At 39.4% G+C, this 27,932-nt stretch overlaps 1 protein-coding gene across 2 annotated transcripts in view; it reads left to right on the top strand.

Moving 5' to 3' along the window:
* The window catches only part of DUSP16 (dual specificity phosphatase 16), a 92,524-nt gene that overhangs the window by 28,461 nt on the left and 36,131 nt on the right, over positions 1-27,932 (top strand). For both annotated transcript variants that reach the window (XM_050748225.1, XM_050748226.1), the window contains exons 2-3: positions 14,084-14,676; positions 15,553-15,691. In XM_050748225.1, the coding sequence (XP_050604182.1) occupies positions 14,449-14,676; positions 15,553-15,691 (367 nt within the window). In that variant the 5' untranslated portion in view covers positions 14,084-14,448. The remainder of the gene's footprint in view (positions 1-14,083; positions 14,677-15,552; positions 15,692-27,932) is intronic.

The raw sequence follows: 27,932 nt of genomic DNA, 5'->3' as shown, positions 1-27,932 counted from the left end.
TTTCGGGAAGCCTTTCTCTTTGACTTGCTGGACATCCCACCGGCATGTTATCTTTTTATATTGGTTCAAAATGTCATTTTCAACATTTACTCAACTAATTAATATCAAGGACTTGCCATCTATTCTGTTTTTCCCTGCATTGGGTTAGAAACCTAATTTAACTTCACCACTGACATATTGGTGTTTTAGAGTGGGAAACTGAGAATTTTGATGGGAAGGTGTTTGCTGCTGCCGCAGGTAGTGTGCCTGAACCCAACTGACATCACACCCAGAATGTATGGAGGGCCAAGTATAGTACTATGTAAAGATGACAGAATAACCTCTTAAAAAAGAAAAAATAAAATCAAAAAGAATAGCAAATAGAAACACCATTCTCTCAAACTTTGATTTGTAGAAGCAGATGTTTTGTAAAAAAAAAGTTTTTTTCCCCTTAGACTCATTGATATTTCTCTTCTTCTACGGGATATAACCCATTACTATTTGTTTTGCTATTAAGATTGTTTGGGAAACCCTTCTGAAGAATTAGACAATAGTGTTACTGGGAGCTAAGGTAAGGAGAACTAACGGCTTACCCGAGGCTGGTGGAGGAGGACGGGCAGGGCTGAGCGGCTGAGCCCTGGCACAGGTGTCCGTCCTAATGTGCCAGGCAGACTCTTGATGAAGCCAGCTTTTTCCTCATGTGCAGAGGTTACTTTCTGCTTTTAGAATCTGAGTACTAGATTATAAAGTAATTCAGATCTTGTTTGTTTTTTAAATAATCTAGTGTGAAAATCCTGAGAATTTGTGTTTTCCTGTGAGGCTCAGGTGAAAGTCTGTCTTAGTATCTGGAACATCAGGTATTTAAGGGCTAATATAAATGTAAAATATTGAATTGATGATCTTTACTTAGTATAACCAACCATGTATGAAACACCAAACTGGAAAAATTTTACCTCTCTCCTCCAAAATAAAACTTTTTTTTTAGAGTAACAAATCAAAGATTTTAAAGGCTGATAGATGATAAAACACCTGAATTCATGGGTGACTGTCTCAAACAAGTCTAGAAAATATTACTTGTTATAATAGCAGTACATCAAGGGCCTTGGCAGTTCCCCCTCAAAAAATGGAAAATGAATTAATGATAAGAGCTTAACATCAGACAGGAAGAGGCTTGGTTATAATCATGAAGAGAGAAATTAAGATGAATATGAGGAGGAAGAAACAGCAAAGCCTCTAAGGACAAAAAAGGGTACAGAAACTACAGTTAGGTGATGTGATGGAGCCAAATTATAGAAAAAGATGAACAGTGAAAAGGACAAAGTGGAAAAAGTAACCAAGGGATGAGGACAGAGAATGTGCCGGCTCCCGTCTGGGGCTACTCTGCTAGCCTTTAGTGTCCTTGCTCTCCTGTGGTGCTGTGATTCTTCAGCCTAGGTCTTGGCCTGTCACTTTGTCCCTGATACAGCTTCCTGGTATCATTAACTCTCAGGGCCCCAGCAGGGGGAAGTGTGCGGACAGATGCAATGACTTAAATTAGCACAGCCTAGGACCCTGCGGTGAATGAACAGCGATGCTCTTGCTGCCTTCCTCTGCTACCTGGCTGCCCTTTCTTTTTCCCTTACCTGGTGGAGTAACAGGCCCTAAAGGGGTCTCCTGCATACTGTGGGATTGGAAGAGAAGTGGAAATAGTTGCTCAGAGCAAGCCTTGAAAATCCCCTGTCACAAAAGGAATTATCTGGAACAGTTACCCCAGAGTTACCCATTTTAGTTTGTGTGTTGTAGGGTATAAACTCTCACACCATAATATGACTGCTTAATGATAAATCAGCCCTGTCCCTGTTAGGAGATTTTGCTAAGAACTGAGGCACACTTACAGCGATATCTTTTTATTCTAAGTGAAATAATCTTTAGATAGTAGTGATCACTGAATTCCTCATCATACAAGTAGGAAAAACACAGACTTGGGGAATGTCAAGTGACACTGTATATGCCATTTTAGCATTTTAGTAGATGAGTTGAAATTAGGAACAAGGTCTCCTGAGTCCTAGTCTACAGTATTTTTTAAAAACAATAACCTCACTCGTCTCTAAATTCCTAGGGTTAGTTTTGGCCTCATGGAGCAAAGAAACTGAGCAGGCCTAGGTTGTAGGTGACTGGCACAAAGAGACTGAGAGAAGGAAGCCTGTGGTGGAGTGTTTTGTGATTTTAGAGTTTTTGTAGCTCCTGCTTTTGCTGTTGGAGCTGAGCAAGGGGCCTGCAGCTACCCCTAGGCCTGGCTGATGTCCCATTTTTGAGGCCCCAGAGTTATTTTTAGCCGCAGGGCCTTGGAAGCAGGTGTGGTCCGGGCTTGAAGGCCACGCCTGGAATGTGTTCAAACCTTGTTGTGCATGTCTGCTTAGGAGCTGAGAATAGTGACGAGGCCATTGCATATACTTTGTTAGAGGAATTTGCACTTTTCCAAGTGAGAGGAATGAAAGTCATCCTGTGTTGCATTTGTGACACTTTAAACAGGTTTATTTCAGAAACTTTATAAATTGAATGATATTTTGCAAGTGTTAGTGAATATAATTAAAAAATATATTAGCTATAAATCCTTTGTATGCCAAATAAACTTTTGTATTATAAGAGTCATACCCTAACTGACCTACTTTTGAAGTCCAGCTTCATAGTCATAAACATGTGACTTAAAATTTAATTTTTCTTCCCCCACCCCCTCAAACATTATTGCTGTTTAAAATAAAGAATTCTTTATAAGTCCTTTTGTGAAGCAGCATTTCAGCTTTTACCTTGAGGGTAAACATCAATTTCCATACTTTACATTTGTTCATTTTTTTTTTTCTTTTTCTTTTTGTTTTTTTTTTAGACAGAGTTTCGCTCTTGTCGCCCAGGCTGGAGTGCAAATAGCGTAATCTCGGCTCACTGCAACCTCTGCCTCCCGGGTTCAAGTGATTCTGCTGCCTCAGCCTCCCGAGTAGCTGGGATTACAGGCATGCACCACCACACCCAGCTAATTTTTGTGTTTTTGGTAGAGATGGGGTTTCACCATGTTGGCCAGGTAGTTCTCGAGTTCTTGACCTCAGATGATCCGCCCGCCTTGGCCTCCCAAAGTGCTGGGATTACAGGCATGAGCCACTGTGCCTGGTCCTCATCTTCTTAACCTTAAGCTTAACCTTTGCACACCAAAACATTTATAATGTTAAATTTATAACATTATAAATTTAAGATTTATAATGTTAAATGTTGTTAACATTTATAATGTTAAATTTATAATTTATAATGGTCCTGAGAAGAAGGAGTACAGCAGGACCTGGTACTAGTTCCTGGGTCTGAATGTATGTCATGACCTTTATTAATATTTTTCATAATTTCCAAGGTTATGGAAAAGAATATGATAATTACCTAAGTAAAACTATTACTATGTTTTATACATATCCATCCTATGTGTGTTTGTATGCCTGTGGGTGTTTGAGGTTCTATTTTACCTAACTGTTCTGAGACTTGACTTTATTCTCAATATATCATGACCATCTTTGGCTGTCAAGAAGTATATTTTTACACCATCATTTTTAAATGTTGCATACGATGTTGCAGGATTTATCGTAAGTTATAAGTTACTTAAGCCAGTCCATCCCTTTCTTATACATCTAGGTCTTTTCCAGTATTTTTCATGTGTATTTTAACTGAAAGATAAAGCACTTTCTTGTAAGTCACTTTGTTTTGTTTTGTTTGTTTTAAGATGGAGTCTCACTCTGTCATCCAGGTTGGAGTGTAGTGGCGTAATCTCAGCTCACTGCAATGTCCACCTCCCAGGTTCAAATGATTTTCCTGCCTCAGCCTCCCGAGTAGCTGGGATTACAGGCGCGTGCCACCACATCTTGTGAATTTTTGTATTTTCAGTACAGACGAGGTTTCGCCCTGTTGGCCAGGCTGGTCTTGAACTCCTGACCTCAAGTGATCCATCCGCCTCGGCCTCCCAAAAGTAGTTTAAAGGAGATTCTTGAAACTACCTCCTTGTTGTAGAGACATTTTTCATGCATATATCTTACCTAATATGTCTTTGATATTTTACTACATTCCATATTGTAAAACTAAGATTCTCTTAGTAGATACAACACACTTGGGGCATTGGAAAAATTCTGGGAAAAAGTGCTGGGATTACGGGCATGAACTACCACTTTGAATTTATTCTTGTGAGCCATGTTGAAATTATCTTCAGGAGAATGTAGTTCAGCATTTTGATTTTATTTATTTTAGTGCTAAGAGATTTAAAACAGGTTAAATTCTGGAATATTACTATTGTGAGCTTAAGCTTGAGTGCAGGTGGGTGAGAGGTTTGGTGTTGGTGTTGCATTCCATTCCGTTGCTCCTAGAGCCTTCCAGTCCTCTTTGAAAAAATTAAATTATAACCCCTCTCCCATTAAACTGTGTTTCAAATTGTTCAGATGTTTACTCTGGTCTTAATGCCTTTAGTCAATTAGTTCTTTGTCAACAAAGTATACTATATCTTTCATGTAGTGGAATTTTGTTGTTTCGGGGCTGGTGTGGACTAAAGAGGGGGTGCATATATTAATAGATAAAGATTATAAACTTATATTAGTGTTATCAACCCCTTCAATACATTAATCTAACTTGTAAAGTCCTTATGTTAAGTGTTTGACCCTTCTGACAAGGAGAGAACCCTGAAAGCATTTTAAAAAATTTTAATGTAAAGATCCTTTAAACTACCTCCTTGTTGTATAGACTTTTTTCACACATATAGCTTGCTTAACATGTCTTTGATTTACTACATTCCATGTTGTAAAACTAACATTCTCTTAGTAGATACAACACACTTGTGGGGTTGAAAAAATTATATAATATTAACATTAATAGTAATCTTTCTTGTTACAGTATTTCTTTTCATTTCTTTGCCAAGAAATGCACTGTATAGGAACCACAGTTTCTCTGTAGTTTTAAGGAAGAAATTGTACTAAATTTTCTTACATATATATATATCTCTCTCACACTGAAGCTGAAAGTTCAATTGCCTGCCTCAAAAGCATGGACAACAAAAGCAAAAGTGGACAAATGGGATTATGTCAAACTAAAAAGCTTCTGCACTGCAAAGGAAACAGTCAACAGAGTGAAGAGACAACCTACAGAATGGGAGAAAATATTTGTAAACTACATATCTGATAAACAGTTAATACCTCAAAAACATCAGGAACTCCAACAACTCAATGGCAAGAAAGCAAATAACTTGGTTGAAAAATGGGTGAAAGGCCTGAATGGATATTTTTCAAAGAAGACATACAAATGGCCGACAGGTCTATGAAAAAATGCTCAGCATCACTCATCATCAGAGAAATGCAAATTAAAACCACAGTAAGATAGTATTCCACTCCTGGTAGTATGGCTGTTGTCAAAAGACAGAAGATCAGTGTTGGTAAGGATGTGGAGAAAGGAAAACCCTTATACACTGTTAGTGGAAATGTGAACTATTTACAGCCATTATGGAAAACACTATGGAAGTTCCTCAAAAAAATTAAAACTAGAACGACCATATGATCCAGCAATCCTACTACTGAGTAAAGAAAATGAGATGTTTGCATACCCGTGTTTATTGCAGTGCTATTTGCAATAGCCAAGATATGGAATCAACCTAAGTGTCTATCAAAATATGAATGAATAGAGAAAATGTGGTATATATGTACACAATGGAATTCTATTCAGCCTTAAAAAATAAGGAAATCCTGTCATATTCTACAACATGGATGAACCTGGAGGACATTATGTTAAGTGAAATAAACAAGGTACAGGAAGACAAATACTGTGTAATCTCAGTCATATATGGGAGCTGAAAAGTTGATCTCATGGAAGTAGAGAGTAGAATGGTTACCAGAGGCTGGAATGGTCAGTGGGGAGGGGAAGCCTGGGGAGATATTGGTGAAAGTAAACAATTACTTAGGAAAAAATATGTTCAAGGATCTATTGTACAGCATGGTGACCACAGTGAATGAAGATACATAGTATTCCTGAAAAATTCAAGGAGTGGATGTTAAGTGTTCTTATCACAACAATGATGGCTATGTGTGGTAATGCACTTGTTAGTAGAATTAACCATTCCACAGTGTATATATACTTCAGAATATCATGTTGTGCATGATAAATACATACAGTCTTATCCATTAATTTAAAAAGTTTGACTGGGCACAGTGGCTCACACCTGTAATCCCAGCACTTTCGGAGGCCAATGTGTGGGAATTGTTTGAGCCCAGGAGTTTGAGACTAGAGTCAGCAACGCAGTGAGACCCCATCTCTACAAAAAATAAAAATTAGCCAGGTGTGGTGGCACATGCCTGTGGTGCCAGTTACTCGGGAGACTGAAGTGGGAGGATCACTTGAGCCCAGGAGGTGAAGGTTGCAGTAAACTGAGATCACAGCATTGCATTCCAGCCTTGGGTGACAGAGCAAGACCCTGTCTCAAAAAACAAAAACAAAAGTTCAATTTCCTGGAAATGCATCATTTCCAATAGATACAACCATAGTTCTGAACAAAGCATGAACACCTGCCACTTCTTTTATTGGCATTTGCCCAATTCAGCATTATCTTGACTAGTATATTCACTGGCCCCAGAGAGCTACTATCTTCCAGGTATCCACATAGCTCAGTCTCTTACTTCTCTCCTCTCTCATGTTCTCAAGGTAATGCCTTCTCTGACTACTCTGCTTACAATTTTAACAGCCGCCCCCGCACACCCTTTGCTGTTCCCTGCTCTATTTTTTCTCCCTAGTTCTTATCAGCATCTATCATAGGAAATGTTTTGTTTTTGTTGTTGATTGTATCCCCCATCACTAAATTAGAAGCTCCATAAGGGCAGTAATTTTTGCCTTGTTAATTTATAACCAGGCAGTACATTAATAACTTACAATGAATACTTTTTTCATTTATTACTACATTTTCACAGCAGTGCCTGGCACATATTAGGTGCCAAATAAGTACTTGTTAGCTGACTGAATTAGTTACAGTAGGCCTGATGAATTATAGTGATTCTGTCAGATGTTCAAGAAAACCAGGATGCACAAATTAATCCCCATCTGACCTCTGTTTGTCTTATTCTAAATCTTCCTTCTCCTGCCTCCAGCCTACCTTTACTGAAAATACCCTTCTGAAACATTTTCTCCTCAATTCTCAGATTAAGCCAATCCCTGGCTATATTTCCTCTTGCCCAGTAACTCCATCCAGGGATCCTCCATTTCTACCCTCCCAAGACCACCTCCATACACCAGCCCCTCTCCCAGTAGGTAGGGTCCTGCATTTTCAGGCAGGGTGTCTGGAGGAAGCGTTAAGTGTAGAGAGGTAGGTGAGGGAGCCTGTGGGCCGGGGGGAGTGTGGGTAGGATATGTACATGGGTGGCAGAGGGAAAGAGGAAGGTTGGGAGGGGGAAGCAGGAGGAGAGCTCAGGTGTGTCAGGGAAGGGGAAGCTGGTGAAACAGGCGATCATAAACAGGAAGCAGTACTAAGAAAAAGACAAGAGCTCTGATTGAGCCAATACCAAGAGGGGAGTGCTCCTTGCCCTGAGCAGAAACTTTGGTGAAGGCTACTCACAGAGTTGGCTTCTACCTGGGCTGGCCTGTGCCTAAAGGCACAGGCATTATAGGTGGTCTTTGAAGGCTGACTGCTATTCCAGCCTTTATCTGTGGGTCCTTGAGATGTATGTAAACAACCTGCACCTCTGATTGGAGTGGTGGCTTTGAACAGTGCGGTATATCAGTGTGAGGCAACTGGGTTCTACGGTGCGAATAACTGCTGTCTCCAGGTCTAGTATCATCTAAATCGTTTTGCTTCAAGCAGTCTAATTCATTATTTCCATCACTTGTCAGAATATGTGTCTTCAATTTCTGGGTAAGGAAATATGATCAGACATTAATAGGCAGCTAAAAAGCACATTAAGTTCGTAGCTTTATTTTATTTTTTAAAATTATACTTTTAAGTTCTGGGGTACATGTGCAGAACGTGCAGGATTGTGACATAGGTATACACGTGCCATGGTGGTTTGCTGCACCAGTTCGTAGCTTCCTTGATTTTGGTGAGGATGATTTTTTGTGTTTGTTTTTATTTTTTTATTGAATATATTTGCCAAATACCAGACCTCAGAATTTCTATCAAGTTTCTCTTAACCCACAGCTTGTGAGATAAAGTTGCTTTAATCTGTGTAGAATTGAGGCAGTCAAAGTCTAAGGAGTTCTTGTTTGCAGATATGATAGCCTCCTTTTTTCCCTTTTGATTGGTTAAGTTTTTCCTGTTATCGAAAGCCTGTGTTTAGGGCTCTATTGAAATATATTTCAGTATATCTTGTTGCCTGTTTCTTCAGTTTTATTGGAGGGAAAAAATTTAAGTCAGGCTTGTAGTTTAATAAAAGTAAACGTCTCACCTGATTACATCCTTTCTATAAACTGAGAATTTGAACTTGAGCTCTAGCCCAACCAAATAAAGCTAAATCCCTCTCCTCACTCGACAGACCTGTTAAGCACCCCATAGCCATGGGATCCTTTTTCTTCCCCTGATAATTTCTCTTTGTAAAAGAAAATATTTAAAATGGAGTTGTGCCTCTCTGAGTGGGACCCCCCGTTTCCTCCTGGAGCCCCATCCCCTGCTGGGGGCCTTGATGCCGGCCTTGGGAGTGGGTGTTTTAGGGCAGCAGTAGCAGTAGCAGTAGCAGATGAAACTATTGCTGCCAGCAGAAAATAACCCATGGGTAGAAGGAAGGAAATTGTGTGCATGAGAGATGACCACTTTTTTTCTGAGTAGGATATAGTCAGTGTCAGTATGACTGACCTAGAACCCAGGATCATGTTTGGGAAGTTGAAGAGAAAACTCATCTGGGAAGCAGAAGAAGATCCTTAATATAATCACTTAAAAATAATCTTAATCTTAAAAAAAAGGATTCTCTGGCTGGGCACAAATTTTGAAGGCTACAAGTAATAAAAATCAGAACATTTTCCTTTTAAGTAATTAATGGCAAATATTGGTTTTATACATTCAGACTTTATGTTGTTCTTTTAGTTGAAACAAGCCCCCGTTGTTCACTTTAACATAAAAACAGTCTTAGACTTACAGTTCTTAAACATAACTTATTCAGTAGCATACCTCATTGATATACCGTATTTGTGCAGAGTTGGATATAGAGTGAATTTCAAGAAATAAAACTCCAGTGATTTCTGTTATAGTCGTAGATACATTTCCATAGGTAACCAAATGGAATCTAAATAAAAATAAATTACATATTAAAACACAGAAAAAATTGTATATTAAAGGGGGAAGTTGTTATACAACTTGTGTTACATTAAATGTTATAAAATATAAAACATAAATCATTTGCTGAAAGGTAAAATATATCAGAAATGGTATTTCTTTAGGAGATTTGCTGATTTTATTCCATGATCTGGATAGTCACTTTGTTATACTAAGATGTTGATTCCGTTTATCTTTATTCCTAGATAAAGTCTTTTAAAACTTTTATTTTGAACTTGGGATACTTTGCAGTTTTTTTGTGTAGTAGCCCTGATTAAGGTTACTAGTCTTCAGTATGATAAATACTGCCTTGCTGACTTTCGGGTATCCTTTAAAAGATAATTTCCATAACTTCATGAATGTTCACCATCACATTTTAATTTTCTTTTAAGCCAGAGTGGGTATAGAGTGTCTCTAAATAAGATGTCATAAAACAGGCCAGTTGTGGTGACTCCCAGCATTTAATCTGCTAACCTTTTGAGCACACTATTATGAATTACTTGGCAGCTTCTAGGTACTCTGGTATGTAATTTTAGGGGGGAAATTTTATATATGTGTGTATACATATATTTTTTAATTTTTGTAGAGATAGGGTCTCACTGTGTTGCGGAGGCTGGTCTTGAACTCTTGGACTCAAGCAATCCTCCTGCCTTGGCCTTCCAAAGTGCTTGGATTACAGTCGTGAGCCACCATGCCCATATGGAGTTATCTTTTAAATTTAAGAATTTCGCCGGACGCGGTGGCTTACAGCTGTAATCCCAGCATTTTGGGAGGCTGAGGCGGGTGGATCACCTGAGGTCTGGAGTTCGAGACCAGCCTGACCAACATGGAGAAACCCCGCCTCTACTAAAAATACAAAATTAGCCGGGTGTGGTGGCGCATGCCTGTAATCCCAGCTACTGGAGAGGCTGAGGCAGGAGAATTGCTTGAATCGGGGAGGCGGAGATTGCGGTGAGCTGAGATTGTGCTATTGCATTCCAGCCTGAACAGTAAGAGTGAAACTCCATCTCAAAAAAAAAAAAAAAAAAGAATGTCTATATGTTTTATTTAGATTTCCAGACATGCATATATGCAAGGCCCATAGAAATATAGAGTGATTCATTTTCTAATTAAATGTTGAAAAAAATCAGATTCAAGTACTGTAAGTGAAAGAAAAAGCAAGATATAAGACAATGTCTATACTGTGTAACCATTTGAACAGAGAAGGAAAAGTGTATATATTTGTGTTTTATTCTGTATTAATTTTAAAAAATCTTTAGAATAAATTAGATGAGACTGCTAAAAGGTGTTGCCAGTTAGAGGGCAGGGTTGGGACCCAGACAGGTGGAGGATAATGGTAGAAGAAGGATTTTGAATATATTTAGTTTTTTTCATTTAAATGTATTTGCTAAATTTTCAATATCATAGCAACTTTAAACACCTTTATTGAGGTATAAGTGACACAATAAACTGTACATGTTCATACTATATGTACATTTTTAGACTTTTTTGAACCATATGAATATATTACCTATTTAAAAATCTAAAGAAAATATTTAAAACTTTAACAGTTGGCTAAATAAATAGATAAATAGCAAAGCTGGTTTACTCTGGATTTTGTTCTATGGACTTGGGCCTTTGTGGTTCATTGTAAGAATTTTTATTCCCCTTGACTTACAGAAATTCTGGGTAAGGTTAGCTTGGTGATATTGCAAGCAAAATATTCTCTTGTCATCTTTCAAATGTTACCTAATGCAAAGGATTTTGAAAACAAAACAGTAAATACAGAGAAATTTTAAAAATTAGAGTTGTAGCCAGTGATGGGGATTTAACCAAAATTCTCTGTGTAAATAAAAGAGATTAAGGCCATTGTTACTTTACCTTCCATGATCCCTTGGCAGGGCTCTGCCTCTCACCTCACCCATTTAGGACTACAGAAAATTAAACGTTGGGCATGAAGTCCTACCAGGAGGACTCCGGCTGGCCTCAGTACAGCACTGAAAGAATGTAACTTCACCCTCACTTCACTTTCACCCCTGTGCTTCACTTACATTCTCAGGTTAGAGTCATTTTGACCAGGCCCTTTCTTGGTCAGGGAAAGGGTCTTTTTGTATCTGTAACTACACTCTGGTTCTGTGGGCAAGAATGACATTTTCTGCTCTGTAGAACCGTTTGTTGTAACCTGTCTTTGGGTTTATGAGAATTGGCTGAGGGCAAGCAAAGATGAGAACTTTCTAATTCAACTTTTGCATGTTTGCTGACTTCTCCCTCCTTTTGTCCCTTGATCTGCTAACCCAGATAATTGCTTTGTCCCATCCGGATTTTATCTCTTTGAGAGGAGTCAATCAGACTCAGAGACCCAGTGCCATTGTTGGAATCAACTTGCTCTTGTTCTCGGATTTCCACTTTCTGTGCCACCTGGGTACCCTCATGGACAATTGGCATCATTCTTTCCCAGTCCAGTTCCATTATGGGAACCAAGTACTTAGGGAAAACAGGGTAACCTAGTAGTAGAAGACCTGGTTTGGGAATCAATCTGAGTACAGGACCTTACATTGCCATGAATTCTGTCACTGAGCAGGCAGAACCTGATTCAGTGGTATGGCCTTGGTAGGTGCTTTGCAGAAGTTTATTAGTGGATTGACTAGGACAGATTCTCTTACAGTTCTTTTAGTTGAAAATAGAGATGACTTTTGTATTTCATTGCCATAGAGCTATACTGAAAATAATACATTAATGAAAGTTGTTTCTTGGAAAATAAGAAATGGATATATAATGTATTAAATGGAGCTGGTTTGTAAAATGTGGTGTGGTTGAGACAGTATCTCAGGTGCCTTCTAACTCCCTGTGTGTCAGCCTCTGTGAGAAAGGGCACAGTTTGGTTGCAGCTGTACTACAGGAGGATGGAATTACATCTGTTTTTATCTGTGAGTGATGTCTTTTAGATGCCAGATGCAAGCCAGCTTTGTTTGCCATTGGCATCTATAGGGTATTTTTCCTCCTGTCTCTCTGTGATGCATGGTTGCTTTTTTTTCCCTCCTGTCTCTCTGTGATGCAGCATTCAATAAATTATATTATCTTGTCCTCAGACCAAAATTTGAAGAGACAATAATGTCTACATTTGGTAGGGGAAGAAACTGTGGTTTAGAGAGGTTATGTGATTTGTCCAAGGTTACATAAGTAAATGACAAAGCTGCATCTCTGTATATCATGCTCCCCCTTCTGTGTCCATGCTTTAGCTTCTAATTTGTAAGTACAGAATTAGGAAACATGACCTAAAGGTTTTTAAAGGCTCTGACATCCTGATCTGAAATCAGCTAATCAAATAATTATTTAGAGTCTTAAATTGTTTTTGGAACAAGGAAGAATTTACCTACTATAATAATAAATTGAGTATATTATGTCCAAAGTACTGTAGAAGTAAGAAATATAATAAACTTTTGCCATCAAATAGTTACCCTCTAGGCTAGGTGCAGTGGCTCATACCTGTAGTCCCAGCACTTTGGGAGGCTGAGATGGGTGGATTGCCTGAGCCCAGGAGTTCAAGACCAGCCTGAGTAACATGGCGAAACCTGTCTCTACAAAAAGTACAAAAATTAGCCGGGCGTGATGGCGTATGCCTGTAGTCCCAGCAACTTGGGAGGCTGAGGCAGGAGAATCACTTGAGCCCCGGAGGCGGAGGTTGCAGTGAGCTGAGATTGTGCCACTGCACTCCAGCCTGGGTGACAGAGCAAGACCCTGTCTCAAAAAAAAAAAAAAAAAAAAAAAAATTTACCCTCTAGAAGTTCAATGCCAGAAGTAGACATGTAGTTTTCTGTAGTAGAGGATTTCGTATAAGCAGAGATGGACTAGGAATCTGAGAGTATTGAAGGTCAAGGTGAAGTCCAAGCAATAAGCACAAAACTTCAACTAGTGTTAATTAGAAAGTGATTGATTAAAGGAGCTTGGCAAGAAAGGAAAGCACTGAGTCCAACTTTAAGGGCTCTGTATGTCTGGGTTGCTAACTTAAAGTTCCAGGTTAAGGGGTGAGATTTTTTTAAGACTAGGAGTTAGTGATTCTCTGAAGAATGAAGCAGGAAAAAGTGAAGGATAAGCTTCCTTAAGCAACTTGGTGGTAGGGAGGCGGCCTCCGGAAGGAGACATGCCAGGGTCATGGTTGTGAGCTTCGGCACTTCACAGTCCTAGCTCAGCAGCTGCTGTGACAAACGTATCAGTTGTTTTTGTCCTTCCTCTTCCTTAAAAGATAGCTGAAATTTATAGAACTTCCAGTTTTCCTGCATCTTCTCTCCTCCATGAGGGCAATTTAAAAAGGCTGCTGTTTGCGCCCTGGTACTCGCGTGAGCTCACATGTGCACACATATACGCCTACCCACTCATGACAGGAATTCTCAAGCCATTTCAGAAGAGATTTTTTTTTTTTTTTGTCCTGATAAGACAGGATTGCTAACTTGGTCCTCAGCTGCTATTTGTGGGGTTTCAATAAATAAGCAAATAAAATATAGGAAAACTATTTGGAATAATAATACTTCAAGCAGCTTTTGATAGCCCTTTTAATTCCATACTACAGGTCATTTAGTTCGGAGCCCTGGGTGTTTATAATTCATGATATGTCTTGTTTTGTTTTCTTTGAGTTTTTACATTTTGAAGTAAAATGGAATTATCACTAGTACATTTTTCTGAAGCCATACCAATTTGTCCTTTTTATTTGTTTGTTCAAATGAAGCAGTGCATCAAGTGTGGAATTAGATTAATGGAGTAAATATTATGAATCATACACTCTCTCTAATCTGACACTCTTTCTTCTTCTTTTGACCTCACGTTTTTGTTTTCTGTCTTTCCCTCTCCGCGTAGGCTTTCAGTCCAGTGTAAAGCTGTTGGAGCGCGGGAGCAAAGGTAAAGAATGATGTAATGCGCTGGCTGCCCCAAAGCATCTTTTGTTGTGGAATGGTTATTCCAGTCATCTCTTTATGAATCAAATGTGAGGGGCTGCTTTGTGGACGGAGTCCTTTGCAAGAGCACATCAACGGGAAAGAGAAAGAGACATTCACTTGGAGGGCTCTTGCTGAAAATGGGTTTAACTCTCCTTTTGCCAGTCACCACCAGCCTGACCTCATACACTTTTAGTACAATGGAGTGGCTGAGCCTTTGAGCGCACCACCATTACATCATCGTGGCAAATTAAAGAAGGAGGTGGGAAAAGAGGACTTATTGTTGTCATGGCCCATGAGATGATTGGAACTCAAATTGTTACTGAGAGGTTGGTGGCTCTGCTGGAAAGTGGAACGGAAAAAGTGCTGCTAATTGATAGCCGGCCATTTGTGGAATACAATACATCCCACATTTTGGAAGCCATTAATATCAACTGCTCCAAGCTTATGAAGCGAAGGTTGCAACAGGACAAAGTGTTAATTACAGAGCTCATTCAGCATTCAGCGAAACATAAGGTAAATGCTTTCCTTTTTGCCTTTTTAAAATAAATGGACACACTGAATGGGGAATAATTTTAATTGAAGCCTCCTCTTTAAGTAGAGAAAGTAATTTGAGGAAGTTTTGGTTGCTTTTTAAATTTTGATGCCTTGTGGTATCTCAAAATAATTTACTGTCCATATTGTCACATTTAATAATATTTCTAAACTATGCAGAAGGATTAACTTGCTTTAGTTTGGACAAGTGCTGTATTTTCTTGTGGCTTGCTAAAATTATTTTATTAAACACTATTTTATATTATCTGCAAATTTACTGAAAGGAAAGTCATTCTTTTCAAGTTCTTTGGAAAGAAAGTAGGAACTAATTATTAGGGGTGCTTTTTATATGTCATAACACATGTGGTAACACTGGTCAAGACTTAATGATATTATCTTCAAGGAAAGTTATTCCTGGGATACTAAAATGTTGTCTGTGTAGTGAGGAAGGCTGTTTTTTTCTTGACTAATACAAATGAGCTCATGTTTTAATTTAAATAAACAACTGATATCTTTGTTAAGCTGTAAAAGTCATTTTTACAAAAGTTTGTTTAGGTCCAGGGTTATGTTTATTTGCGTATTGTTTGGTTTATTTTGAACTTTACCGTTTTATAGCATAAAGGATTTAAAACCAGGGAATTGTGAGACCACCTACACAGAAACAGCATTGGTTTTGGTTTTTAAGAGTTTTGTATGCTGTCTATCCATAAATTGACTACATCTTATTTTTATTCAAATTATTAATTGAAAACAGGAAGCAATTATTTGCCTCAGCACTGGTAAACGTGAGATCTTACGCAGTAGTTTGAGATTACTTTTCTCACCTTCTTCCTAACAAGCCTCATGTTTGCATTTCAGGTTGACATTGATTGCAGTCAGAAGGTTGTAGTTTACGATCAAAGCTCCCAAGATGTTGCCTCTCTCTCTTCAGACTGTTTTCTCACTGTACTTCTGGGTAAACTGGAGAAGAGCTTCAACTCTGTTCACCTGCTTGCAGGTAAGGCTCGTGATGGAATTAAAAGGACTCAGAATCTTGTTGAGCTGTGTAAGTAAGCATATTTCACAGTGAGCTCACATTACAATAGATCATCCCAACTTTGGTGTGTAAAATGACTTATTTATAGCTTTTGATTGATGTCACTGTCCTATTTAACTGGAATACTATATCATTCTTCCACATGGGTCAGTGTATTTTTGACTTAGCTCAAGTGCCTCTTCACTTGGTATTAACTGGTAGTGCCACACAGATTTGCACACCCATATGGATAGCTCAAAGCCAGCTGCTTCTGTCTGCCTTTTTCCATTCACCTGTGATAAAAGAACATCAAATAATGAACACCTCAGCTCCCGCTGTTAGTTCCCGTCCCTGTGGCAAGAACCAGACCAATATTACAGTGTCAGACTCTTACTTAACGTTTATAGTTGGAGCGGACTCCAGAGATAAGGTCACCTTTCTGGGCATTATGAACAATGAAATAGGGGGAGAATGTGTGCAGAATGTTTCTTCTGGTAAGTAGGGGAACTGTTTTAAAAGTTACTTGTGTATTTTTATTTGTTTTATAATTTTAAAAAAGTCGCAATGTAGAAATGCTAAGCAACCAGATGATTTTATAAAATGTGTGGGAAGGACCAAATATTCTATATCTGTCCTGAAGGACGGCATCATAGGAGTTAATCCCATCAGATTCCAAAGAAGGCTGTTCATCCTTTGCTTCTCGTTTTGCAAATGAAAATCCTTTCCCTGGGAATATAGTTTGACAGCACACAATAACCTTACCATAAAGCTGCTGTGTTAGGCAGATTCAGCTTCAATGATAGACAAGAGTGCTCTTAAACATTTGATCTAAGAAAAACAAAAGATTAATTAGCTGTTGGTGTGTTAATAATTTTAAACTCTGTGCAGGTTTAGATAAGATTTCCATGTCTCCCGTTCTCTCTCACAAGGTTTTCCTCAGTTCTCTAAGAACCAGGATAGTTCCATCTTTTTCATTGTCTATCTGTACACCTTTCATTTATGCTGTGATTCCGTCTGATCTTTCAATTAGTGTTCTTAAGTGAAGCCAGCTTGTCTTAGAATCTAGTTTTCAGAAGTCTGTAACTGAGAATTGTAATACTAGATTCTGTCTCTGCTGATAGACACATTCGTTTACTGGGAGTATAAGTGTGTTAAATATAACAACTATTATTAGCATTTCACTAAACGAATGTGGTGAGTTTAGGAACTCATTTCATGTTTCACATGGCCACTGCATGAGGGACTTTACCTTGGAATCCTGTTAATGGGATCAGGGTATCAGGGTTTTTCTTCTTCTTCTTCTATTTTTTTTTTTCGAGATGGAGTTTTGCTCTGTCGCCCAGGCTGGAGTGCAGTGGCGCGACCTTGGCTTGCTGCAACCTCTGCTTCCCAGGTCAAGCGATTCTCCTGCCTCAGCCTCTCGAGTAGCTGGAATTCCGAGCACCTGCCACCACTCCTGGCTAATTTTTGTATTTAAGTAGAGACCAGGTTTCACCATGTTGGCCAGTTCTAGTTTCGAACTCTGACCTCAGGTGATCTGCCTGCCTCGGCCTTTCAAAGTGCTGGGATTACAGGCATGAGCCACCACGCCCAGCCAGAGTTTTTCTTAAAGAAGCAGTATACCAAGATGTCCTTCGTGACAGAGTGGTTATCCTGCCCTGCTCTTGTTTGAGACACTTTTACCCCACGGGGAGCCCTTACTGAACATCTCGGTCAAGTAGACGCCCCCCAGAGGAGTGAGCTCACATGGAGTTTCTAGCACAGGTGCTTTAGCCACTTGTTGTTACTCCTTTACCAGAGAGCTTTCCTGTGTTACCTGGGAAGGTTCTTATCGATCCTGTGTAGCCTTGGGAGGGGCACTCACTGGGCAATAAGGAAGAAACAGGACTGCCTGATTAGCTATGTCAACTCTAGGGACACATGGTATGACACACTGAGTCAGAACACCCTGACATCCCCGTTTCATACAGGAAGTGTTTCTTAGGCCTAAAGGAAAGTCTGTGGAGGCCGCGCCAGGAGCCACTTCAACTGTATTAGTAGCACGATATCTTCATCCACACCTCCAGAATCCGGTGTTTCTATTAGCTTAGGAGGTGACTTCAGGGTCTGAATTGCTTGTTTGGGAGTTTCTGAGCAGCTGGATTTCTTGTGACACCTCAGAGGGGATTCTAGATGATTAGAAGCCTTCCCAGTCATCCAAAAGCAATTGGGGATTCTTTTGGTTAGTGAATTTGTTCCTCAGGTTAGGTAGATCATTGGGGTAAGTGGATAACAGTATTGGAGAAAGTTTGGCCATCAATTCTTGGGAAACTGTTTTATTGCCACGGTCCAGCTGCTCAGAGGACAAGCCAGGGATGTGGGACAGAAGGACACATTGACAAAAGTTTCTTAAATGTTTTGGTTGGGGAGAAATAACTGAAAAGCGCGCTAGTTTCTCACAGGGGCTACCATAAGTTACAAGGTCACTGGAGACGATTTTCACTGCTGAGTGCCCCTGTGACTTTCGGCAGTTGGAGATTTTTGTCAGTCCCGTTTGGACATGGTCATAGAAAGACAGAGTGGTTTCTTGGAATAATTTTTCTATCAGGTTAGAACTTTCAGCCACCTTGAGAAAAGAAAGCATCAGATATGTGAGATGGTTTTTATGGTCATTAGCTGTGGCAGTGAGGAATTGTGGCCCCACATCTACTCACACTCTCAGGGCTACCTTACCCACAGAAGAATGACTGGGTAACAAGGGAACAAGAGGACTCCCAAGAAATTGATAAGCTCTTTCCTTCAAACAAGAGGACACTGACACTTACCTGGAGGACCTGCTTACATGGTCATAAAAAATGAAGGATTACTGAAGGAGGAGGAAGTGGGATTTGGGGAACCTCTACAGGAATGCGGTAGGCTTAGTTCCTTAACATGGACCAGGTCTTGTGTATCTTTGTGTTCCCGCAAGACCTAGCCCTTCTTAAGTTTTCAGTAAATATTTTGATATTAGCTTACCTGAAGATTTTATACTGTTTATATTTCCTATGATTTATTAGTTTAGAATATAAGCGTATTAAGCAGTGATGAAGCCTGAAAGTAGAGAAAACTTCGGATTGTTTTGAAATAAATGATTTGGAAGGTGTATTTATTCTGATAAAGCAAATACATAGCTGCGATGGGAAAATATCTAATATGAAACTTTCTTCATCTATATGAGTAGATGTGAAGATGGTATTAAAATCTGATGAAAATGCTGCTGTAAACAATGCTAATTTTGTGTGGTCCTTAAATACTGGTGTTTGATAAAGAGCTAACAACCCTAGAAATCTAGCTCCACTCATAGGAAGATACAAGTCCTTGAATTCATGTTAATTGAGAACAGTCAGAATAATTATTGTACTTTTTAAAATGTAAATTGATTGCTCGATTTAGTCATTAGTAAATAACCTAACCAAGTCAAACCAAACCATAGCATTGTTTCACTCCCAGTGGATTAAAGGGTTTAATATCAATAGCAGCTGGGTGTGGTGGTGCACCCCTGTATTTCCAGCTACTGGGGAAGCTGAGGTGGGAGGATTGCTTGAGAGCAGGAGTTTGAGGTTACAGTGAGCTGTGATTGCAATACTGCATTACAGCCTGGGTGACAGAGAGCCTGTCTCTAAAAAAAACAACAACAAAAAAAAAAAAAAAAAGAAAAAAAAATTATCAGTAGCAATCTCATCTTAAAAAAAAGAACAAATTTGGATGCCTTAGAAAGTTCTCCATCACTGCCCAGGCATGGTGACTCACGCCTGTAATCCCAGTACTTTGGGAGGCTGAGGTGGGTGGATCACCTGAGGTCAGGAGTTCGAGACCAGCCTGGCCAACATGGCAAAACCCCATCTTTACTAAAAATGTAAAAATTAGCCAGGCATGGTGGCACGGGTCTGTAGTGTTAGCTACTCGGGAGGCTGAGGCAGGAGGATTGCTTGAACCTGGGAGGCAGAGATTGCGGTTAGCCAAGATCATACCACTGCAGCCTCGCGTAGGCGAGACAGTGAGACTCTGTCTCAAAAAAATAAAAAATAAAAAATAAGTTCTCTATTACCATTAATGGGTGGGTAATGGCAAACCACTGTTTCCCTTTTTTTTTCAATTTTGAAGTCAGTTATTGAATAAATACAATTTAAAGACCTGCGTATATTCCCCACAACCCTCTTTGAAATTAAGACTTAAGAATTCATATTGGCTGGCGCGGTGGCTCACACCTGTAATCCCAGCACTTCGGGAGGCCAAGGTGGGCAGATCACCTGAGGTCGTGAGTTCATAACCAGCCTGACCAATTTGGAGAAACCTCGTCTCTACTAAAAATACAAAATTAGCCAGGCGTAGTGGCGCATGCCTGTAATCCCAGCTACTTGGGAGGCTGAGGCAGGAGAATTGCCTGAACCCGGGAGGTGGAGGTTGCGGTGAGCTGAGGTCGCACCATTGCATTTCAGCCTGGGCAACAAGAGTGAAACTCCATCTCAAAAACAAAGAAAAGCATATTAATAGAGTAACAAAATGGGTGTGACATCAATGTATCATAATAATGATTTTATAACCTAGGATGGGCTTTTGTAAGGGAAAAATGCTATAATTCCTATTTGACTAAAAAAATTACTGGATTTCTAATAATTTGAAAAGAATCTAATTCGATTGAGAATATTTCAGAAAAGTTTAAGTATGTTAAATAATTAGAATTGTAGGAAAATATTGACAGAATAAACTGTATATTTTTTCTTTTTAATAAAGTCCTTTGTGTCTGCTAAACTATATTTTGAACTTGTAATAAAAAGTCATAAACGCAGAGAAGACCAGCTTCATGGGAGCAATAGGTAATCTGGGTATAGAAATTATGCAAGGTGTCAGGCATGGTGGCTTATGCCTGTAATCCCAACACTTTAGGAGGCTGAGGCAGGAGGATCACTTGAGCTCAGGAGTTTGAGACTTGCCTGGCCAACAGAGAGAGACCTCATCTCTACTAGAAATTTAAAAAACTAGCCGGGTGCGGTGGTATCATAATTATAGTCCCAGCTACTTGGGAAGCTCACTTGAGCCCAGGAGTTTGAGACGGCAGTGAGCTGTGATTGCGCCACTGCACTCTAGCCTGGGTGACAGAGTGAGACCCTATCTCCAAAAAAAAAAAAAAGAAATTACACAAGGTAGAGCTAAAGAGAGCCATGCTTTATGCCATGTGCTGGGCCTGTCTTTGTTTTTTCTCCTGCAGATACAAGATTTAAGATTGAGGGGAAGGGGAAAGATGGGGATTGGAGAATCCAAAAAAGGAACCATTTTCAAGGGTTGGTAATACCTTTCATGTTACTGCTAAACCTTAGATATCGACCAAAGAAAAAGGATCAGAAAAGAGCAGGAGGGAAGAAAAACTAGGTCCTAGTGGTAAAAGTGTTACCTGAGCACAGGATCTATATCTGCATCTGCAGAAGGTTTCAGGGTCTTCTGGTCAACTCAGTGCCATGCCCACACCCATTCCCTAGGTGATCTAACATCTGCATTGAGGAAATCCCTTTAAGCTGGAAAGAACAATGGATTAGGGATCAAAGCTGTAGCCTGTGTTTTCTGTGTGTGTGTGTCTCTGCTCCTTATGGCAACTTTGGATAAGTCATTTAACCTGAATTATCTTGTATTTTTTCATCTCCTAAAAAGAGATAGTAACGCTTGCCTTATTATGAGGATTGTGTTAGACAACAGATGCCAAATTTCTGTATCAATAGTCTAAAAGACTATCCTTTAAAAAAATAAGAAACTTAGCAGTATGAGTTTGAAAACCAAAAGAATCAGTTACCAACATTGACTTTTTGAGCAACCTTTTTTGGTATTTTCAACAACCTGGAGAAAACTAGTTCTCTGAAAAATAAACTTGTTTCTTGGCTTTTACTTAGTCACTATGTATCAGTTTATTCTACTTGTCTATTTCTAAGAGCGCCAGATTAGAAGTAAATACATGTGAAAAAAAGGAAAACGATTGAATTTGGGCTTTTATTTTATGCTGACATACGGTAAAGAGAGTAAATGGGTTAATTTAGTAGAAATAAAGATCAACCTGCATGTGAAAAATGCTGTTCTACTATGTCCTTCTCTCTCCCTAGTTATAGCCTGAGTAAAAGCAAAAGGGCTCCACCAGGCTTATTAATTCCACAGCACTCCTTTCTGTCCTGTGATGTGGTAGAGGATAACCCTACGGCGATTGGGGGGAGAAAACCATAAATGGACCACAGACTTCAGCCCTTTCATTTACAAATGAGGAAAATAACAGAGCTGCTGAGTGACTCTCCCAAGCTCTCGCTGCCCAAGGCCCACATCCACAAGAAATTCCAGAGTCTTCTGGAATTTTGTCAGGAGGCTAGATTGGGAATCAAGGGTGTGCATTTCGGATCAGGCTTATTCTGAAAGGCTCTTTTTGTAATAGCTCTTTCTCAGTCTTTTTGAGAATTTCCGTCATATTCTTCATATTTTATAGAATATAGCAATCTATAAAAATATACTGTATATAAAATTTTTTAAAGCATTAAACTATGTTAGCCAGAAGAGATCATCAAGTGAAAGTCTACTCTGTTTTATGCTGGTGTATAGCTGTGAATAAGGGTAGAGGATACCATTTATTAACACAGCAAAGGTCTTCGATTAATGTTTGCTATGGTTAAAGATCAAATACTCATTTCTTTGTTTTGAGTTGGACTTACTATTGTAGCTAGACCTACAAGTGAACAAAAATGTATTAGACTCTTTACACATTTTCAATTTAACAAGGACCTAGATTCTGATAACTGTTCTGTGTAATAAATGTATAGTTTTGGTTTAATGGAATTACTATCCTTCCTCATGCAAGTATAATAGAACCTGATCTTCCTGGTTATGGATTTTGCTGTTTGTGCTCTTATAATCAATTCTGTTATCTAGTTTGGTATTTCTTCTTCTTTGTCTGGAGAAGGGAAACGTCAGTAATTCCATTTCGAATCCTGTAGCATTTGGTCAATGAGATTGAAGTTAGTGGATTTCAGTCAAAGTATACCAATTATTAAGGAATTGACCGCTCTTGTGTCTAAAAAACTGCAGTGACTGAGAGTCACTGAAAACAGACTAAAAATAGATGCGATATGCACACATACACACACAATGGAATATTCAGCCTTAAAAAAGAAGGAAATCCTACCATTTTGCAACAATATGGGTGAACCTGGAGGACATTACGCTAATTGAAATAAGCCAGACACAGAAAGACAAATACTGCATGGTATCACTTACATGTGGATCTAAAAGAGTCAAACTCATAAAATCAGTAGAACGGTGGTTACCCGGGGCTGGAGGACGGGGGTAATGGGGAGATGCTGCATAAAGAGTACAGACTTTCAGTTACATGATGAGTAAGTTCTAGAGACTTAATGTACAGCACGGTGACTATAGTTAACAATAAATGTATCATATACTTCAAATTTGCTGAAAGAGTAGATCTTAAGTGTTCTCACCACAACAAAAAGAGCGTAGCTATGTGAGGTAGTCATTCCAAGTGTATATGTGTATCACATCATCATGCTGTACACCTTAAATAGATAAAATGTTTGTCTGTTAATCATACTTCAGTAAAGCTGGGGGAAAAGGTGCTGTTTGCTCACTGGCTGCTGTGTATTTCTGGCTCTGTTTCTGAGTCTCAGTAGGCATGAATTCGTCTAAATTGGATCATCTTTTCTCCGATTGCTATCTGCCAGTGTGGAAAGTCAGTCATGTCTCTTCCCAGCTACCAGTGGCGAAGACATATGCTTGAGACTGTCTTTTGAAACAAACAGACTAGAGAGCCAACTAAAGATTAAAGATAGTCCCTTGGTTCCCCATCCTGATATTGTGCACAAACCAAACAGAAGCACCCCAGATGACAACAGTGACATCAGTCTTCCCTTGCCCCAGTTGTGGCAGCTGTGTGGTCTAGAGAAACACCAGGTCCAGCATATTCCAGCCCTTTCACTCACTCAGCCTCTCAGTGTTTGATGGGTATTTCCATGGTTGTGCCTTGGACTGGGCTCTCGGGGGTGAGGATATTGGAAAAGCAAAAGTCTTGCCCCTGCCCTTGAAAATCTAGTGGTTAATTTGGGAAAATGCACCTAAAGTGGATGAAACAAAGAGCAGTGTACGATCATTTGCTCAAATGTATGATACAGTGATAAGGGATGATTCAGTGTAGTCTGCGGAAGTCAGGGAAGACTTGATTAGGGCAATGGAATTTTAATCAAACCTTGAAAGATGAGTAAGATTTGGGTAGGGAGGGTTCTTCGAATTCTGAGGCAGAAAGAGAACATGATTAAAAATGTCAGGAATGAACATAGATTTGGAGGGGCAGTGAGGAGACCAGAGTGGATTTTTTGTGAAGGAGAGAACTGGGAATTGAGAGGATGTGAGAGAAAATTATGTAAGCTCTTTAAATCAGAAGGAAGAATTTGTACTTTAAGGTGATGGGTGTTGTGAGCTATTGGAGATATGGCTGCAACACCTGTCGTCTCTCAGTCACCAGATCTTTCTTCCAGCCTCTTGGGTCTGTCTGGTTTTCTGGTCTCCTGCTACCATGAAGTCAATTGAACGTTATTCCTCCCCCAGATTGCTCCAGGAGCCTCTTAACTGGTCCATTTACATGCTCTGTCTTGCCACCTTCCAATCCATTGCTCACACTGCAGCTAAAGTTACATTTTTATTTTGTATTTTTAAACTAATTCAGATTATATCACTTCTCAGTTTAATATGCATCAATAATATGCAGTGCTCTTAAGATAAATCACAAAATTTTAACTGATTGACAAGGCCCCGCAGTGGCTGGCTTCTGCCTACCTTGCTAACTTCATCCAGTGCCACTTTAAGTCCTCAGTAGTTGTTTTGCCTTAGCTCCTTAGGCCTCCTCCCTGTTGCTCTAAACCTACAACATCATGCGCCCTGGGCCTTCGCAGAGGCTCTCTCCTCTGCCCTGGGCTCTTCTCTCTGCTATTTACCTAGGTGTTTCCTGCTAGATTCAATGTAGTTGTCCAGCCTTCCCTAGCTACCAGGCAAAGTTGGTTTCTATATGCCTTTGGCCACCTACCATAATTAGTTAATTATTCATCTAATTATTTGGTTAAAGTTTATCCCATAAAACTGTCAACTCCAGAGAAGGCCCTCTGTCTTGGTCACCACTGTTCTGTTACCTAGCACTATGTCAGACTCATAGTAGGTGCTATTAAATGTTTTTTGAACTTATATGTAAAACGCAGTTATCCCTTTCTCCCTCACTGCTCTGTGAGATCTCTTGTCAAAATGTGTAGTCGGCCAGAGAGAAGGACTGTAGACAGAATGGAATATACAGAAGTGGTCTTAGGGGAGAGCCTGCGGCTAGATGGCTTAGAAAGCTTTGCGCTTCACATGGATAGCCTGAGAAGTGAGCTGTATAGTGTGATTCATGGACAGTTTACAAGTTAGTCAGATTTTATTCTTGAATCATTCTCCAGACACTAGACTTGTATTCCTTTTTCCTCTTGACTCAAGTTTCCCCTATTGATAATCTCATTTCATTATCCATTTTGATGATGATTATAGACATGTCCAGCAGCCACACCATCCTCATTTGGGGTGTAATCGTAGTTGGTGTCTCATTGGTTTCCTATGGGATGTGCCCTGATTCCCTGAGCCATGGAGATGTATTACGGGACTCTCCACACCGTTACAGAGTCCTGCACCATTTAGGGGCATCAGAAAAAATTTTCTTTCCCTTTCATGTAAAGTCCTGTGGATATGGAAGAATCATAGTAACGATTGAGTGTTGCTTTTGGATAACCAAAGTGGCACTCACCAATTTTATCTTTTTTCCTGTAGTAGAAGAAAAAATGTTTTTTTCTTGCCTTTTGCCTCCCCGCTCACCCTGAGAGTCTTCTGGGGCATTGTGGTCTAGGAATAGGAAGCAGATTTTGTGCCCCCACCCACACCAACTAGCTTTTGGCTTTGAATGGAATCAGGAAATCCTTTGGAACACCAAAAATATACAAGACTTATGTCCATCAACAGCTATTCATTGTAACAAGGAAGGATTCAATAAACATTTATTGAATTCTAATTATGTGCCAGGCACTATGCTAAATGCTGAGGTGATTACAAAGGAGTATAAGACATAATTCTTACCCATCAGCAGCTCACAATAGCTGGAGAAGTAAGACAGGTCACAACACATACAGTTATTTCACAGTTAGTAGGTCAGTGGTAGATACTGCCAAATGATTGGTATAAATTTTATAGAGCCTCTAAGCCGGCAAGACCATGTCTGGATACGCTGGTCAAAGTTGTTTGTTTGTTTGTTTTTAAACAGAATTAGGGAAGATAGTATCATGAAACTTTTGTCTTAGTGGTAAGTATGTGTAGGTGTTCAGAGGGTTTGAGTGGAAAATGTATTTTGTTGATCATGCTAAAAAATTTGGGGAACATACTGCTATAGAAGAGGTGCAACTTGTGCTTGCCTGTAGTTTAGAAGGAAATACAAAATGGATTGGAAAGGTTGAATTTTCAAAAGCCTCAAGGCGGGAAAGCACAGATGTGTTAGGAAAACAGTAGGGAGAGTCTGTGACTCTGGCTCTCCTACTTACAGAGCTTGTTAATTCTATTCGGCCACGTGGTAGATTCTGGCTGTATTCCTTTTGATTGGTTATTCTGGTTGCACAAGTCTTTAGAACAATCTTTGTTTCAGGGCGTTTAAGAGGAGTTTTTCTGGGCATAGTTATGTATTGCCAATTTAAAAGATCAGCAGAATAGTATCACTCTACATCTTCTGAGAACTAGTCCTTGAATAACACATCTGAATGTTGCCGATTGAATTGATTTAACTATTATCCTTAGTTGGCCAGGCGCGGTGGCTCAAGCCTGTAATCCCAGCACTTTGGGAGGCCGAGACGGGCGGATCACGAGGTCAGGAGCTGGAGACCATCCTGGCTAACACGGTGAAACCCCGTCTCTACTAAAAATACAAAAAAAGTAGCCGGGCGCCTGTAGTCCCTGCTACTCGGGAGGCTGAGGCAGGAGAATGGCGTGAACCGGGGAGGCGGAGCTTGCCGTGAGCCAAGATCCGTCCACTGCACTCCAGCCTGGGCGACAGAGCCAGACTCCGTCTCAAATAAATAAATAAATAAATAAATAAATAAAATGTAATAAATAAATAAATAAATATTATCCTTAGTTATAAGATCTGGACATTCTGAGTCATAAGAAATTACAAGTTGCATAATTTTAGTGTTTAGTGATTTGTCTGCTGGTGCTTTGAAAATTTTTCATTCATTTGTTGTATATGTGGTAACTGTTGTATATGTTTTAACTACCAAAATTAGATAGAATTTCCCATTTCCCAAGTGTGTCAGGTGATAGAGTTGTTTAATACAGGGTGAGCTTTTTTGGAGATGTCATTTATAGGATAAGTTTTGTGAGATGTAGGCTACTTGTCAGCCTTCCTGAAAGAGAAATGCGTATCTCTCCACTCTTCTCTTGGTCTGTGCTCCAGTAGATGGTGGGATAGGGGTGGATGGAATGAAAGCTTTAAATTAATGCTTTAGATCATTTGGGATTTTTCTTTTTAGTACGGCTAGTTGGAGAGTTGGCTATATGGGAAATAGATGAAATGCTGCTAATGTTGTGGAAAACACGTCACGGCTCTCTACCTTCCTAGGAGTAATTTACCAAACCTGTGTGGCTTGGCTTAGCCAGACCAAAGTGTCTACATTGAAACATTAGTTACACATTTTGTTTGCTTTCTTTAGGGGTATGAAATTATGTTGCTTTTTTTTTTTCTTTTCTTCAACTAGTTTCAACTCTCCATGTTTACTGTCTGCTGATCCTGAAAGAATTGTGACCATACTTTAGTCTGTTTGTGAGTGTCTAGAGAACGAAGTTGCCTAAATCAGACATGTCAGACTGAGGCATAACAGAATTACTCTTAAGAGCAATTAAAGTACTTTACTGCAAAATAAACATTTTCATTATTTTCCATTTTTAATGTTAGAGTTGTCTCCTTTGTGTGATCATAAAGCAACAGATTTTCTTTCCAGTATGGAGAGAAGAGAGAACTGTCCTCTACAGGTGAAGGTGTACTCTAGTTTTTCACATATATTCTAAAATAAGCAACTGAAAGGATTGTGTTTATGTTACAAAAAGGGAGTTTTGTTTTACAAAATAATTAAACTATGTGAGAACTACAAAAGAATGTAATGGCCAG

This window comes from Macaca thibetana, chromosome 11, assembly GCF_024542745.1.
Source record: "Macaca thibetana thibetana isolate TM-01 chromosome 11, ASM2454274v1, whole genome shotgun sequence".
Lineage (NCBI taxonomy): Eukaryota > Metazoa > Chordata > Mammalia > Primates > Cercopithecidae > Macaca > Macaca thibetana.
This window is presented reverse-complemented; position numbering and strand designations above follow the sequence as displayed.